The 16675-nt window shown below is 36.2% G+C and overlaps 1 protein-coding gene across 1 annotated transcript in view; it reads left to right on the forward strand.

The window, feature by feature from the left end:
- The window catches only part of pdlim5b (PDZ and LIM domain 5b), an 86857-nt gene that overhangs the window by 53426 nt on the left and 16756 nt on the right, over positions 1–16675 (forward strand). The window contains exons 6-9 of the mRNA XM_084103922.1: positions 1800–1966; positions 2255–2285; positions 10536–10678; positions 15229–15415. Of these exons, the coding sequence (XP_083960048.1) occupies positions 1800–1966; positions 2255–2285; positions 10536–10678; positions 15229–15415 (528 nt within the window). The remainder of the gene's footprint in view (positions 1–1799; positions 1967–2254; positions 2286–10535; positions 10679–15228; positions 15416–16675) is intronic.

Consider the following 16675-nt stretch of genomic DNA (forward strand, 5'->3'; position numbering starts at 1 on the left):
TAAAATAGATGTAGAATTATTTATTTTAGCAGAATCTTTTATCCTTAATGACTTAAAGTTTTATTTGTTTGTTTTATATTTATTTTACTTTTTTGTTTTTGTTTTTTAGCACATGCTTTTGATAAAGACATTTATCCTAGACATATATGAATATATTCTCTATTAAAAAAAAGTTTATTATACACTAGCGTTAGATTTAGTATCCTGTCAACATGCTTATATCTAGCGACCTGAATAATAATTCAAGTAACTTGGTGCTCTTGCGTTTGTGTACTTGTGTGAGTTTCTTTTGGGCTGCGTATGTGTGTGTATGAGCTTCTGTTTGGCCTGCATGTGTGTGTATGAGCTTCTGCTCGACCCGCATGTGTGTGTGAGCTTCTGCATGAGGTTTGATGGTGATTCATTTCCTCTCAAACAGAAACACTTCAGATGTCTCTCTCTCTCTCTCTCTCTCTCTCTCTCTCTCTCTCTCCTCTCTCTCTCGCTCTCTACACAGGAGGAGCCCATGACAAAGTTAGTGTACTAGATGCAGTATTGTTCTGGTATCTGTGTGTGTCTGTGTTCTCTCACCATCTCTAACCCAGCAACACACTCATGATCACTCTCTCTATCTCTAGTGTTGCTTTACCACTTTCTATTGAGTCGTAGGGGTTTTGAGGTCAGGATAGTGTGCTATTGTTCATCATGTGCTGCTGTCAATCATCATGTGTCTGTGTGTTTATTCACGGCAGTGGCATTAATTCTCTTGTGTGCCGTATAAATAGCAGCGGTGACATTTACCTCCACATGCATTGTTACAGATGAGAGAGATTTACCAGGAAGACCAGCACAGGTCAGCTAGTTAAAACACTTGAGACAGTGGAGCCATCTAGTGTTAGTAGTTCAAGCTGAACATTTTAAAGGCGCACTCAGCATTTTGGCCTCACTTAAAATGTCTAATAAAATAATAATAATCGGTTTTAAAGTATTTTAGGAATTAATTTAGCAAGTTTTAAAAAATATTCCATTTAAAAGGTTTTAAATTTTTTAAAATATATTTTTCAATTCCAAATTGCATTTGTTTTTTTGTATATATATATATGACAAAAACAACATAATTACTAAAAATTTAAAAAGCCGATGTATAGAAATATAAATATTATATAAAAAATACAATATAAATAAATAAAAGTAAATTCAAAAATATTAATAAAACATATAATATCTAAAATAACACAGGTTATTAAAAGACTGCAACTAATTTTCTATTTTAAAAATCCTTTTTAATATGTAGAATATCAGCACTTATATTGACTATGAACTGACTTAATTTTTTTTTTTTATTATTTTTTTTTTATTACAAGATATTCTGTATTTATAGGACACATTATGAATTACATTTGCATGCAGAATTTAAATTAACTTTTGGTGATCCCCCAGCACCCCCCCGACACACACACACACACACACACTAATAATAAAAACAACAACAGTAATAAATATCACCAATATATAAATAAATATTTTAATAAAATACATTTTCTTGACTTTTTATTTCCATAGTGGACCTCAGAGTATTCTTAAGTGAGTAAAAACAGTCTTAATATGAATTATGGGGTGATTTTCTGTCTCTTTTCTCTGATTCTCTTGATTTTTGTCTCTTTCCTCTGATTCTCTTGATTTCTGTCTCTTTCCTCTGATTCTCTTGATTTCTGTCTTTTCTTTAGAAAGACTCCTCCCAGGTAAACTGATCCCAGTGTTTTATATCCAGCATTTGTTGTGTTGAATGTTTAGTGATGTAGCGTGTGTGTGTGTATCAGAACGGCCCGTAAGCCCGTGTCGGAGCCGGAGCTGAACCACGTGCCTCTGCCCAGTGACTCCAGTAAGAAGCGTCTGATGGAGGACACGGAGGACTGGCACCCGCGCACCGGCACGTCTCAGTCCCGTTCCTTCAGGATCCTGGCACAGATCACCGGCACAGAGAACGGTAGGGACCGCTAAACTCTACACTTTTAAAAGCTCAAAACCTGTCATTCATGCTGTGTTAACTAATTGTATACTTTAAATTTCTGATCCATGCATGCCTTACTTTTGTTTTCTCTCTTACGTAATATGATCACCGTCTGCCTGTTCATGTTGTTATCCTGTTTATATTTGTAACGTCAATATTATGTAAAGTTTTTGAAAGGCGCTATATAAATAAAACTTATTATTATTATTATTATTATTATTATTATTATTATTATTCAAAGTCTTTCTTGCTTCTCTCCTCTAGATCAAGCTCAGGAGAACCGGCCTGGAAAGAAGTAAGTTCTGCGTCTCGCCATCAGATCAGATCATTCACACTGCCGTTAAGGGGAGTCGTTAGTCATGAGAGGGGATTGTGGGTAATCAGGGCTGTTTTCTGGACATGTTTCATCTGAGCTTGCTTGCTGTCTACATAGACAGATCCCTTTTGAGACGGCAGTATAGTCTATTAAAATGACGTATTATATTTATAAATTCTATTTTATTTTATTTTTTATGCATTGTGGATTATATGACAATATGTCTATTTTATTTATAAATATTATTATAAATATGTTATTATTATTATTATTATTATTATAAATATGTATTTATAATTATTATTATTAAACAACATTTATAAAAATAATATATTATTATTGTTATTATTATTAACTATATGGAACATAAATTATTAAATACAATTATGTGTATTATATGGTATGTGTATATATATTTATGTATTATTTTATTCATAAATATGATAAAAATATAAATATGACCTTTTTTGAGTATTTTATAGTTTTATTAATATTATTAGTATTTTTAATAATAATATTTATAAATATAAATACTATATTATGTTTATGTATTATATTTATAAATAATATATAAATTAAATACAATTATGCTTTGTGTGTATTATATAACAAAATATGTGTGTATATATTTATTATATTTATAAATATTTAAATATGATTTTTAGATTATTATATATTATATTTATGTATTATATTCATTAAAAATTATATAAATTATTAAATATAAGATTATACATTGTGTATTATATAACAAATTATATATATATATATATAGAGAGAGATGGATGGATGGATGGATGGATAGATAGAAAATGTATCTAATGACTGAAGTAATACTGTAGTGTTTCGCTCATGGAAGCTCGTCTTCCTCTCTGAAGCGCTTCATGTTTCTCTGGTTCGCAGTATTATGAGGTTTCACTCGCTCACTGTCCTCCTGCTCTCTGAAACTGATCACTGTTGACTATAGCTGTGTAATCAGTTTATTTCCTCTCTGTCCTTCTCTCTCTTTCTCTGTGTGTGTGTGTGTGTGTGTGTGTGTGTCGTTGGACCGTCAGAGTGCATAAAGTGGACCCAGAGCTGCTCCGGCCTCAGTACAACAAGCTGAGAGACTGGCATCACGGGGTCTCGGCCCGAGCGCTTAACATGTAGTAGATCCGTCTGATGCTCAAACCTTACGATCCCAAATCCTAAATATCCACACGCCTGTCAATCACAGAGAAGCAGTCATGTGACTCGTGTCTCTCTTCACTGTATGTGTGAGAGTGTCTTGGAAGGAGGTTCCTGTCGTCTGTTTTCCTCTGCATGACTTGCACTGTCTCTGCATCTGTTTCTCCTCTGTATGTCTGGACTCTTTCATCGCTCAATAAAGCTTTTCTTTCGTCTTTCTGCATCTGTTGTGTCTCTTCTTTTATCTTTCTTCTCTTCTCTTCTTGAACTGTGACTGTTGAAACGGGTTTAATGGTTGAGTTTTGAAAGATGAAACCAAAGATTCCATTAACAATTCTACGTTTTCAGGAAGCATTTATATACACTATACTTTTCAAACATTTGGGATCAATATGATTTTTTTTCTTTCTTTTTTTTAATTTTTTATCAAGGACACATTAAACTGATCAAAAGTGACATTTATAATGTTACAAAAGATTCTATTTCAAATAAATGCTTTTCTTTTGAACTTTCTGTTCATCAAAGAATCCTGAAAAATAAAATGCATCAGTTTCCACACAAATATAACTGTTTTCAACACTGATAATAATCATAAATGTCTCTTGAGCATCAAATCATCATATTAGAGCGATTTCTGAAGGATCATGTGACACTGAAGACTGGAGTAATGATGCTGAAAATTCAGCTTTGATCACAGGAATAAATGACAATTTACTAGATATTCACAGAAAACAGCTGATTTACATTCTAATAATATTTTACTATTTTTACTGTATTTTTGATCAAATAAATGCAGCACAAGAGACTTCTTTCAAAAACAATCTGCTACAGTTTGTCTTGTGTTGCTGATATTATCTGGATTTATCCTGAGGAATACTGGCTTTTACTGGCTAGATTTTATTGCAGATGTGGAAGATGTTATTAAAACGCACTCTTGGCCATTTTCTGTCTCTCCCTATTCAAGTAGATAGAGCTGTAATTGTAAGTCTATTACTGCACTAATGAAGCTCAGCGGCTGATCAGAACATGTGAGACGCTTTATCCCGCAAACCCTTTATAGAGCCTGTCTATGACAGAACATCTGAACATTTCTAGTGTTTTTTTTATGAGTGATAAATAATAGATATGATTTCATAGCCTGGCAAGCCAGACCTACATCAAGATGTTAGGTCTGGCAACTCTCCATAGACACGGCTCAATCCGAGGGGCGGGATAAACGGCTGTCTTTCAAATTCCCTCTGCACGCAATAGGACAGCGCTTCAACCAACCAGAGCATTTTCCCAACAGCGGAGCTATTTGATAGATTCAACTTTTGCCATATCTGGCCGGCAAAACTACGAACACATCTTCCTTTTTTTGAGAATGACTTAAGTGCCGTTCTATGCTCTTTTCTCAAAGAAAGAGGACTGCAAGTCCTCCAGATTCGCGGCCAAAGCCGATTCGAAAGATGTTCGCCAGCAGCCGCCATTCTTTGTTTTCAAGTAACGTTAGCAGCCAGGGAACCGTCGCAACTCTGTCGTCATATGTTAAGCCCGCCCCGCCTACTCTATACACGACGTGATTGGCCTGACCCAATTTAGGTTTTTGCAGCTCGAAAGTCAATGGAGAGTTGCTAGACTGCCCTGGCTGCAAAATACATTTTGCTGCCGCTAGGGTGCGTCTAGATTTCTAGGCTAATGATTTCACCTTCTGGTCACGGATGCCTTTATTTCTCTCTCCTGCAGTTCCTCTATGCATTTGTAATCGTCACATTTGTCCTCAGGAGCTGAAGAACCCTCAAAAATATATGACTCACACTGGACTCTGGAGAAAATGAAATGTGTTTCAATCTAAGCACTATGTAAACCTGAGGGCTGGTTATATATTAATGCTTCTATTCACTTTAATGCACCTTCATCGTTTGCCACGGGCTGTAAAAGACTGGCGCAGTTCTGGTAGTGGACGTTAGGGGGCAGCACTGCACTGCGGTTCATCTTAACAGGAAAGTCCAGTCATGGGATGAAAGTTTTAACACTGTGCTGTATTAAAGTGTCTCTCTTGATCAAAAATGCAGTGAAATATTATTGCAATGTAAAATAACTATTCTCTATGTGAATATATAGTAAAGTGTAACTTATTCCTTTGATCAAAGCTGAATTTTCAGCATCATTACTCCAGTCTTCAGTGTCACATGATCCTTCAGAAATCATTGTAATATGATGATTTTATGATCAAGAAACATTTATGATTATTATCAGTGTTGAAAACAGTTGAGCTGCTTCATATCTGTGTGGAAATCGTCATACACTAGTTCATTATTATGATTTATTTTATTTTTTTTAAATCTTACTTTTCAACAGTAATGCTTTCATTCAGAAAAGCTACATTAAAATGATCAAAAGTGAGAGTAAAGACATTTATAATGTTACTAAATATTCTATTTCAAATAAATACTGTTCTTTTGAACTTTCTATTCATCAAAGAATCCTGAATAATAAATTGTATCAGTTTCCACAAATATATGAAGCATTATAAAACATTAATAGGATGTTTTTTGTTAATAAGCCGAGAGTGTGTGTGCATTTATTTGTTTATTGGACTAATATAGACTAGTAACAGAATGTGTTCTCGTGTTAAATAGACTCCATGTGGTGATCAATAAAGATTTGAGGTTTAATTGGGCCGTATGTTGGCTCTCCGTGGATGAAATTAATTTTGCAGTGAGTGTGTGAGTCGACGGTCCCCTGCTGTCGGTGTTTCACGCGTGTTTCCAACTGGTCAACGTGTGTGTGTGTGTGTGTGTGTGTGATGAACTGAACTCGCTGCGTTGATTGTGATGCAGGATTGTGTGTTTGCATTGAATGCAACACCACAGAAAAGTAACAGATGGTATTTAGAGATAAACCATAATATATTGTATCATCTAAAAACATGTCAATATCAAGTTGATCATTTTAGCATGTTACAGACCTGTGTGATTGTAGACGAGTGAAACACATTTAAACGGAGCACAAAAATACAATGATTTCCCCCTCAAACCATTTTTTTATTTTTTATAATTATTATAATATTTCTATTCTCAATGGTGAGTCTGATTAGACTTTCAATACTGTAATACAATATCAAATTCTGTAATGCTTTTTATTTAAATAAGCATATATTATATTAAAGGCTGTGCAATAAGTGCTATCATGATGCATAAATGTTTTACAATTTTTTTTTTTTTTTTTTTTGGAGCAATTTAAAGCAATGAGAAAATTTTGCAAGATGTTTAATTGTCATGAAATTAATGTAACAGTACATTTTATTTTTCATCAAACTCTTTCTTACGAAGCATGAACATGAGGCACAAAACATTTGGGTTTACTTATTTGTTCACAAGGAAAAATGTTAGTAAGAGTCAGTAAGATAAAAAAAAAAAAAAAATTAATGTTTTATTTATCAAGGATGCATTAAATGGATCAAAAGTGACAGTAAATATATTTAAATATTACAAAAAAATTATATTTCAAATAAATGCTGTTCATTTGAACTTTCAATTTATCAAAGAATCAAAAAATGTCCACAACTGTTTTCAACACTGATAATAATAAATGTTTCTTGAGCATCAAATCATCATATTAGAATGATTTCTGAAGGATCATGTGACACTGAAGACTGAAAATTCAGCTTTGATCACAGGAATAAATTACACTTTACTATATATTCACATATAAAACACTTACTTTAAATTGTAATAATATTTTACAATCTTACTGTTTGTTTTGTATTTTTAATCAAATAAATGCAGCCGTAGTGACCAGAAGAGACTTTTTTTTTTTTAAACAGTAAAAAACTTACCGATCCCAAACTTTTGAATGGCACAATATATTACTGATTCTTGTTTTAGGGTGACACATGACCCGGTCATGTTGTCGACAGGTTGTAAGTCACAGTGAAACGAGGGCATTTCAGCAGCGGCCGTTGTTTTGTTGGCACTGGTTTTCTTCATTAACAAACCATCTGGGACCGCTGCGCCGACGGGCCGCTTGTTTGATCAATCTGCTCATGTTTGGAGCCAGAACATCGCTGAAGGGCTCGGGACGGGTGTGGAGATTCACGCTCCGTCGCCTCTCACAGGGTCAGGTCGATGTGAGGTTGTGTTTGATAGTGAATCTCTGATCCAGGTCTCTGTTTGAACATCCTCGATCCTGCGGTTTGACCACACGTTTGCCTGAAAGTCAGCTTGTGCATGACTGTAAACTGGCTTTTAACCCTCATTCTTTTTTTGAAATATATATACCCCCGGAGGGGTCCAAGACCCCATGACCTTTGTCGCATTTGAACCAGGAATTAAAAAAAAAAAAAAAAAAAAAAAATATATATATATATATATATATATATATATATATATATATATATATATATATATATATATATATATATATATATAATGGATTCTAGGAGTTTTGTGGTTGGAGTTTTAAAAAGTAACACATTTTTCCCTCGCGGGTTAATTTGACCCCTTAGGAATGAATGGAATGCAAGGAATGCTTCAGTACACATAGAACAACTTAAAAATGCTCAAAATTCAAACTAAAAATGCTAAAACTTTACCAAAAAATTATTTTATAATGTCTACATGTGTATCTGAATGCATACTGAAGAAAAACTCACTTTAGGACCCAGAGGAACAGCTCATTTGCTCCATATAGAGCTATAAGGCCATCTCGAGTCATGAAATATCATGTTATATACATCTTTTTTTTTTTTTCACAAGAGGTCGATTACACCCAATGTAAGATATTTTGAGTTGAATTAAAAGGTTTATGCATGAAATTGTGAGTTATTTTGAATTTAAGTTGAAATGATGTGAGAAATGTGCTTAAATTACTATGTATTTATTATTTATTGATTAAATCTAGTATTGATTAAAAAATATCCCCCCCCCCCCCCCAAAAAAAAGTGCATAAAAAAATAGAAGAAAAAATAAAATAAGCTTTCTTTACAAAAAAAAGTATAATTTTAGGGCTTCGGGTCATTTTGACCCGCGAGGGAAAGATGTGTTACAGGAACCGAGGGAAGGATGTGTTACAGGACGCAAGGGAAAGATGGTATTACAGGACGCGAGCGAGGGAAAGATGTATTACAGGACGCGAGCGAGGGAAAGATGTGTTACAGGACGCGAGCGAGGGATAGATGTGTTACAGGACGCGAGGGAAAGATGTGTTACAGGACGCAAGGGAAAGATGTGTTACAGGACGCGAGGGAAAGATGTGTTACAGGACGCGAGCGAGGGAAAGATGTGTTACAGGACGCGAGGGAAAGATGTGTTACAGGACGCGAGGGAAAGATGTGTTACAGGACGCGAGCGAGGGAAAGATGTGTTACAGGACGCGAGCGAGGGATAGATGTGTTACAGGACGCGAGGGAAAGATGTGTTACAGGACGCGAGCGAGGGAAAGATGTGTTACAGGACGCGAGCGAGGGAAAGATGTGTTACAGGACGCGAGCGAGGGAAAGATGTGTTACAGGACGCGAGCGAGGGAAAGATGTGTTACAGGACGCAAGGGAAAGATGTGTTACAGGACACGAGGGAAAGATGTGTTACAGGACGCGAGCGAGGGAAAGATGTGTTACAGGACGCGAGCGAGGGAAATATGTGTTACAGGACGCGAGGGAAGGATGTGTTACAGGACGCGAGCGAGGGAAAGATGTGTTACAGGACGCGAGCGAGGGAAAGATGTGTTACAGGACGCAAGGGAAAGATGTGTTACAGGACACGAGGGAAAGATGTGTTACAGGACGCGAGCGAGGGAAAGATGTGTTACAGGACGCGAGCGAGGGAAATATGTGTTACAGGACGCGAGCGAGGGATAGATGTGTTACAGGACGCAAGGGAAAGATGTGTTACAGGACGCGAGGGAAAGATGTGTTACAGGACGCGAGCGAGAGAAAGATGTGTTACAGGACGCGAGGGAAAGATGTGTTACAGGACGCGAGGGAAAGATGTGTTACAGGACGCGAGCGAGGGAAAGATGTGTTACAGGACGCGAGGGAAAGATGTGTTACAGGACGCGAGCGAGGGAAAGATGTGTTACAGGACGCGAGGGAAAGATGTGTTACAGGACGCGAGGGAAAGATGTGTTACAGGACGCGAGCGAGGGAAAGATGTGTTACAGGACGCGAGGGAAAGATGTGTTACAGGACGCGAGCGAGGGAAAGATGTGTTACAGGACGCGAGGGAAAGATGTGTTACAGGACGCGAGCGAGGGAAAGATGTGTTACAGGACGCGAGGGAAAGATGTGTTACAGGACGCGAGGGAAAGATGTGTTACAGGACGCGAGGGAAAGATGTGTTACAGGACGCGAGCGAGGGAAAGATGTGTTACAGGACGCGAGCGAGGGAAAGATGTGTTACAGGACGCGAGGGAAAGATGTGTTACAGGACGCGAGGGAAAGATGTGTTACAGGACGCGAGCGAGGGATAGATGTGTTACAGGACGCGAGGGAAAGATGTGTTACAGGACGCGAGCGAGGGAAAGATGTGTTACAGGACGCGAGCGAGGGAAAGATGTGTTACAGGACGCGAGCGAGGGAAAGATGTGTTACAGGACGCGAGGGAAAGATGTGTTACAGGACGCGAGCGAGGGAAAGATGTGTTACAGGACGCGAGGGAAAGATGTGTTACAGGACGCGAGCGAGGGATAGATGTGTTACAGGACGCGAGGGAAAGATGTGTTACAGGACGCGAGGGAAAGATGTGTTACAGGACGCAAGGGAAAGATGTGTTACAGGACGCGAGCGAGGGAAAGATGTGTTACAGGACGCGAGCGAGGGAAAGATGTGTTACAGGATGCAATGGAGGGAAAGATGTGTTACAGGATGCAATGGAGGGAAAGATGTGTTACAGGACGCGAGGGAAAGATGTGTTACAGGACGCGAGCGAGGGAAAGATGTGTTACAGGACGCAATGGAGGGAAAGATGTGTTACAGGACGCGAGGGAGGGAAAGATGTGTTACAGGACGCAAGGGAAAGATGAATCCTGATTCTGATGGTAACGGGTTGGATGTTTAAGTGCTTGTTCTGTGTTTCTCTCCAGCGAGGCCGTAGAGGAGGTTCAGTCCAGCTCTCATGCCACGTCTTCAGTCAAAACTATGAGCAAAGGTCCTGCTGGAGCTCCTCGACAGGGCAACGGTGTCCCTCCACCCGCCACCAAGAGCTGGCAGTCTGCGAACACTTCAGGTGAGGCTTCAGCACTTCTCAATACACATCCGCTCCTTCAGGAGACATTGAGTTTATCTGTGTATGACAGTTCAGCCAAAACCTGTTTACATGCGCTCATGTCTTCTCAAGGAAGACAGATGTATGTATGTATGTATGTATGTATGTATGTATGTGTGTATGTATGTGTGTGTGTGTGTGTGTGTGTTTGTGTTTGTGTTTGTGTTTGTGAATGTCTGTAATGGTTTTTGTTTACAATAGCAACACTGAATATTATTTTATAATATAATATTTTATTTTATATTCTAATATATTATATTACATTCAGTGTAATTTTATATTATTTATATACTATTATTGTGGGGGTTTTTTATATTTTGAATTATTATATTTTTATATATTAGTTTGTGTTACTAATTTTATGGGCTTTTGTCTTTTTTATTAGGTTTTAATAGCTTTATTTGTTTATTTTTTAAATTATTATTGTAAATAAATTGCTAATAAGCTTATAAAATAATTTCAAAGGTTTAATAAGTATTAAAGTCTAAAATTGTTAGTATTATAATATTATACTCTTGAAAAAATATTACATTGTAAATTTTTATTAGAAACTATATATAGAGTATTAGTATTATATACACAGGCATACTGTATACACATACACAGATGGTTGCAAAGGAAACATTTAAGAATTTTTGTTTTTTAAGTGTAATAAATCTAATTTTACGTTATTTTTATATCAGCTTTTTTTCAGTGATTGAAAATTATTTTTTAATAATATTTAATATTTTTTAATGAAGCGTCAGCTCCTCATGTGTCCTGTAGATGGCAGACTGCACTGTTAGATCTTAAAGCTTTGAGTTTATGGATTGGACAAAAGAGCTGTTTTACTCAGAAAGCCTGACATGTTACACCCTCATGATTATGACAGGTTCGCAGTCACGTGTTCGGACTAACCAGAGGTGTTGTTGGTTTTACTCACGGGTCGGAGGGTAAATGTTGACTCTGGGAATCAGGTGATCTTTATTGTCGGTATGTGGAGAGGAAGGCCTCATGTTTACCCATCATGCCCCTCTCTGGGCTCTTAAGTGCTGACAGGCGCTTCTGGCACGGCTGACGGGGAACACGGGTATCTCTGTGTAATATATGTATGATCGTAGTCACACGGCCTGCGAGGAAACCTGCTGGAGCACCTTCACACACTGCAAAAAGTTTCTTACTTAGGATTTTAGTCTTGTTTCCAGTCCAAATATCTAAAAATTCTTAAATCAAGATGCATTTACTATAGTAAAATGCCATAAGATATTATGTCTTGTTTTCTGGGGAAATAAATCAAAATTAAGCGAGTTTTTGCATAAAAAAAGCAAAATGATCTGCCAATTGGGTAAGAAAAATAATGTTGTTTCTGTTTGAATTCAGATTATTTTTCTTACCGCATTGGCAGATAATTTGTCTGGAAACAAGACCAAAATCCTAAGTAAGAAAAGCATTATTTGCAGTGCATGCACCGGATGTCCTGCAGAGACGCCGAGCGCATCAGGATTAATAATGTTCCTCGGGATCTGTGGGTCAGTGGTCGGGGTGGCAGAGGAACTCATCAGCTGAGGATCTCTTCAATTAAAGCTCATCGCAGCGATTGATTCCAGACGGATTCGCGAGTACAAGCGCAGAGAGCAGAAGGAGAACATGTGGGCTTCATTTCTCTGATGTTTCTGCTCAAACTTAGAATAACTGCTGGGGTTTATACATTTACATTTAATCATTTAGCAGACGCTTTTATCCAAAGCGACTTACAAATGAGGAGAGCAATAGAAGCAGTCAAACTAACAATAGGACAAAAATATGTAAGTGCTATGAACCTTCCCAGTTTAGTCTAACGCAGTTAATAAAAATAAAATAAAAAAATATATATATATAGAACAGAAGAGAAGAGAAAATAACATCAGTGATGGGAATGGGATTAGACCTTCACAACAATTGTTTGTGATTTCTTTCTTTCTTAGTTAATGTGTAATTGTTATGTATAAAAAATATAAAATAATAATGAAAACTTTTTATATATATTTAAGTGATCAATTATTAATGTTATAAATGTTAAGATTTATTTAAAGATCATAACTGCTATAATTTTAAACTATACATTTAAAATATTTTGTTTTTATATTTGTTCATTTATATTACATTATAGATTTTTAAAATGATAAATTATTAATTATAAACTTATACATTATTAATATAAATTAATTAGAAACTTATGTACATTATATATAAACATTATATTTTTTATAAATTTGTATTTTATATAAAAACATTTAGAATGTTCATATTTTAAAATACTTAAATGATCAATGATTAATATTATAAACATTTTATGATTTTAAAATCATAATTGTTATAATTTAAAAATATACATGATATATGCAGATTTTTTTAAATGATAAATGTATACATTAGTACTATGAGTCATTATGAAATTATATACACAGTATTTAAATATATATATATATATATATATATATATATATATATATATGAAGAGTTCAGATGCAAAAGCCTCTAAGTGCCATCTGAAATTTTCTTCTAGAATGATCATTTTTATCAAGCTCGTATATTTAAGTTCAATAATTTCACTTAAATGGCGATGCAAATTACCTATTAATTGTCATTTAAGTGAATTTACTTAACTTAAATATACAAGCTTTATGAAAATGAAAATGATCATTCTAGAAGAAAATTTGAGATGGCACTTAGAGGCTTTTGCATCTGAACTCTTCATATATATATATGCGCGTGTGTGTGTGAATAATTATATGTATTGGTTATTTATATTCATATTTCTATATATTTTTTTAAATATTGGAGCCCATTTACAACTGTTTTTGTAAAGAGCACTCAGTAGTTGACCTCACAATCTGCCACTACCACGTTCCCACAGACACGTTTGACGAACGGATATATTGAAGCGTCAGAAGCATTTCCTCGTCCTCCGACAGATGCTCAGCTGAGAGGAAGAGCTCGTCTTATCTCGTCTTTTCTCACTCCAGTCTCAGGATGTGGCCATTGTGGAAACTTGCAGGATAAATCTGTGATTATTCAGCTAACCTCTGACCCCTGACCTGCTGCTTCTCACTGATCATCTAGAGATCCAATTCATATTGAAGTTCTGTTGGACAATCACATATTTTCCAGCTTATATTTTAGAGCTTGATGTTTCATGTTATATATCCATATACATACATACATACACACACACACGTTTGTTTTTATTTATATATATATATATATATGTATGTATGTGTGTGTGTATATATATATATATATATATATATATATATATATATACGTACGTACGTACGTACATACACATATACATATATACATATAAAATATATATATAGCCGTTCAAATACGTTTTTTTTGTGTAAGTGCTGGGCAACGATTAATCGCATCCAAAATAAAAGTTTGTGTTTACATAATATATGTAATAATTATTTTGTATATATAAATACACACATATGCATGTATATACTCTGTGTATATATATACATCATTTATATTATATATATAAATAATATATATTTTTTAAATATATACATGCATATGTGTGTATAATATAGTGCAGTTTGCATGGTTAAAGGTGAAGTCTGTAAGAATGACTAGTGTTCGAAATAGGTACTGCAGTCCAAAAATATCAAAATATGGGAGATCGTGGTTTCTCCCGCCTCCTGCTCCTCAGACTCGACGCTCACACGGGTCGCCAGTTTGAGACGCGCAACAGGAACGAGCGCAATGGACAATGAAAACTGTCAACGTGCAATATCACAGAGCAAAACAAAAACAAACATTCCAGCCTGGAAACGCACATTTCAAAGTAGAATAACCGGCTGTAGAAGTGTTTTTCAGAGAAACGAGTATGTGAACTTAGCACGTTTCCTCAATATATGCAAACATATGGTATTTTTATGCTTTAGTAGAGTGAAAAAGTTACATACAGCCCCTTTAATCATCATTATTAGCATAGTTATATGAACACACCACTCTTCCTCCAGATGCCTGTGAGCTGCAGATAAGAGCGTTGAGCTTCAGCACGGATTCATTCGCACGGATCTGTCGGCTCGTTTTTCCTACGTTACGCGTAAATCAAGGGAGCACATGCTCCGTGACCTGCGGCTTTGATTCCAGCACCGTCTGAATGAGCCGCTCTGTGCCTCGCTGACCTCTGACCTCTCAGAGAAGGGAAGGCTTGTCCTTCCACTCCCTGAAACGGCCGGTTATTTTGCCAGGTGTCTCCTCCAGTTCTGGGAATGTTGTTTTTTTTTTTTCTCCCGTCCTGAGTAAATCGATCCATTGTTTTTGGTGTGGATGTCCCATCTGCAGATGGTCCGGCGAGAAGAGATAGAGTTCATATATCTTAACTAGAACTTTCCATCACCTTCGGTCACGCTACACGACTGCGCACAAAACCGGCCGATCTCATTACCCGTTTTGGTCTTGCGTAACACAGGCACTGTTGTGGGTGAAGTTCAGCGAGGGGTCGCACAGATTGAAATCTCTTTCTCTTTGATTATTAGGGCTTCCTAAAGCAGGTGCACCTGCGCCTCAGACGGGACGGGTCAGCAAAGGCCTCGCGAAAGGACCGGATCGACCCAAACCTCAAGCTCATCCCAGTGACCAGGACGATTCACTGGTGCAGAGAGCTGAACACATCCCAGCGGGAACACGGACACCCATGTGCGCTCACTGCAACATGGTCATCAGGTCAGATGCACATTTAAATTTAGATGCATATATTTAAAAGACGCATGCATATTTAAATTGAATAAATGTTTGTTTTAATTAGTTATTCATGCCAGGGTTGGAAGCATCCTTAAAATAGGTACAGGTCATTTAGGTATGTATTTGTATGTGTATAAATGACATGTTGTATTAGCTTTATTCTATGATTAGTAGTTTTTAAAAAATATTTTTAGAAAAGCCTTTCTAGGGACCCGAGACGCAAATTAGCTTATGCTATACTCTCGATGTGCAATACATATTTCCAAGCTTTCGAATGGAATCATGTTTTTTTGTACTGTCCTTACAAAAATAAACTTATAAATAAAATAAATAAAACATGCACTTCTCCATCATGAGACTCAAACAACACAGTGATGTTGAATGTGGAGATGCACCGATATTAAATTTCTGCACATAAATTTCTAAAATAATGCAACATGGTCATCAGGTCAGACGCACATGCACTTCTGCATCATGATACTCCTCAAACTGTGATATTAATCAAGTTCAAGTTTAAAGTTTGTTGTATTTATAGAGCACATTTAAAAACAGCAAGCACAGCTGACCAAAGTGCTGAACAACACAAAACAGGGAGAAACAGGGCAAACCACAGTGATATTAAATGTAGAGATGCACCGATACTAAATTTCTCCGCCGATACCGATAGCCGATTATTCAGAATGATATCGGTCGATACCGATAGAAAAAATCTCTCCTAAATAATGCTGCAAACTATACAGAGAACCCTCTAATTTAGTACACTATAATATTGGTTAGAAGGAATTGTGTGAACTTGATTAATGACTATGATTAATGAGATGACGTGCAATCACAATGATTGTTGTGCAGTGAATCATCTCCGACAACGTGTTGAATCAATGAACCTTTTTAAGCAGAAGTGTAGAAGTTTCTCTCACTATTTTACCTCTATAGATGTTTTAAGTGTAGAAGTTTCTCTCACTATTTTACCTCTATAGATGTTTTAAGAACTTAAAGTCCCCTTGTGGTGAAAATCCAGCTTTTAATGTTGTTTATGTCTATGTGGTGTTTTTAATATGTGGTGATGTGCAAATGTATTTTATGAGAAACTGAAACAGTTTTTGGACCTTTTATGCATGTAAACCTGACGTAGGAGACTCCAAAACAACATTAGGAAACTTTAAAATAGCATAATAGGGGCACTTTGGTTCAGCCACAGTGAACCAAAGACAGTCTCAAAAACACGGTTTATATGTAACTGTT

Source organism: Abramis brama (genome assembly GCF_963993115.1).
Source record: "Abramis brama genome assembly, chromosome: 25".
In the NCBI taxonomy this organism is placed as follows: domain Eukaryota; kingdom Metazoa; phylum Chordata; class Actinopteri; order Cypriniformes; family Leuciscidae; genus Abramis; species Abramis brama.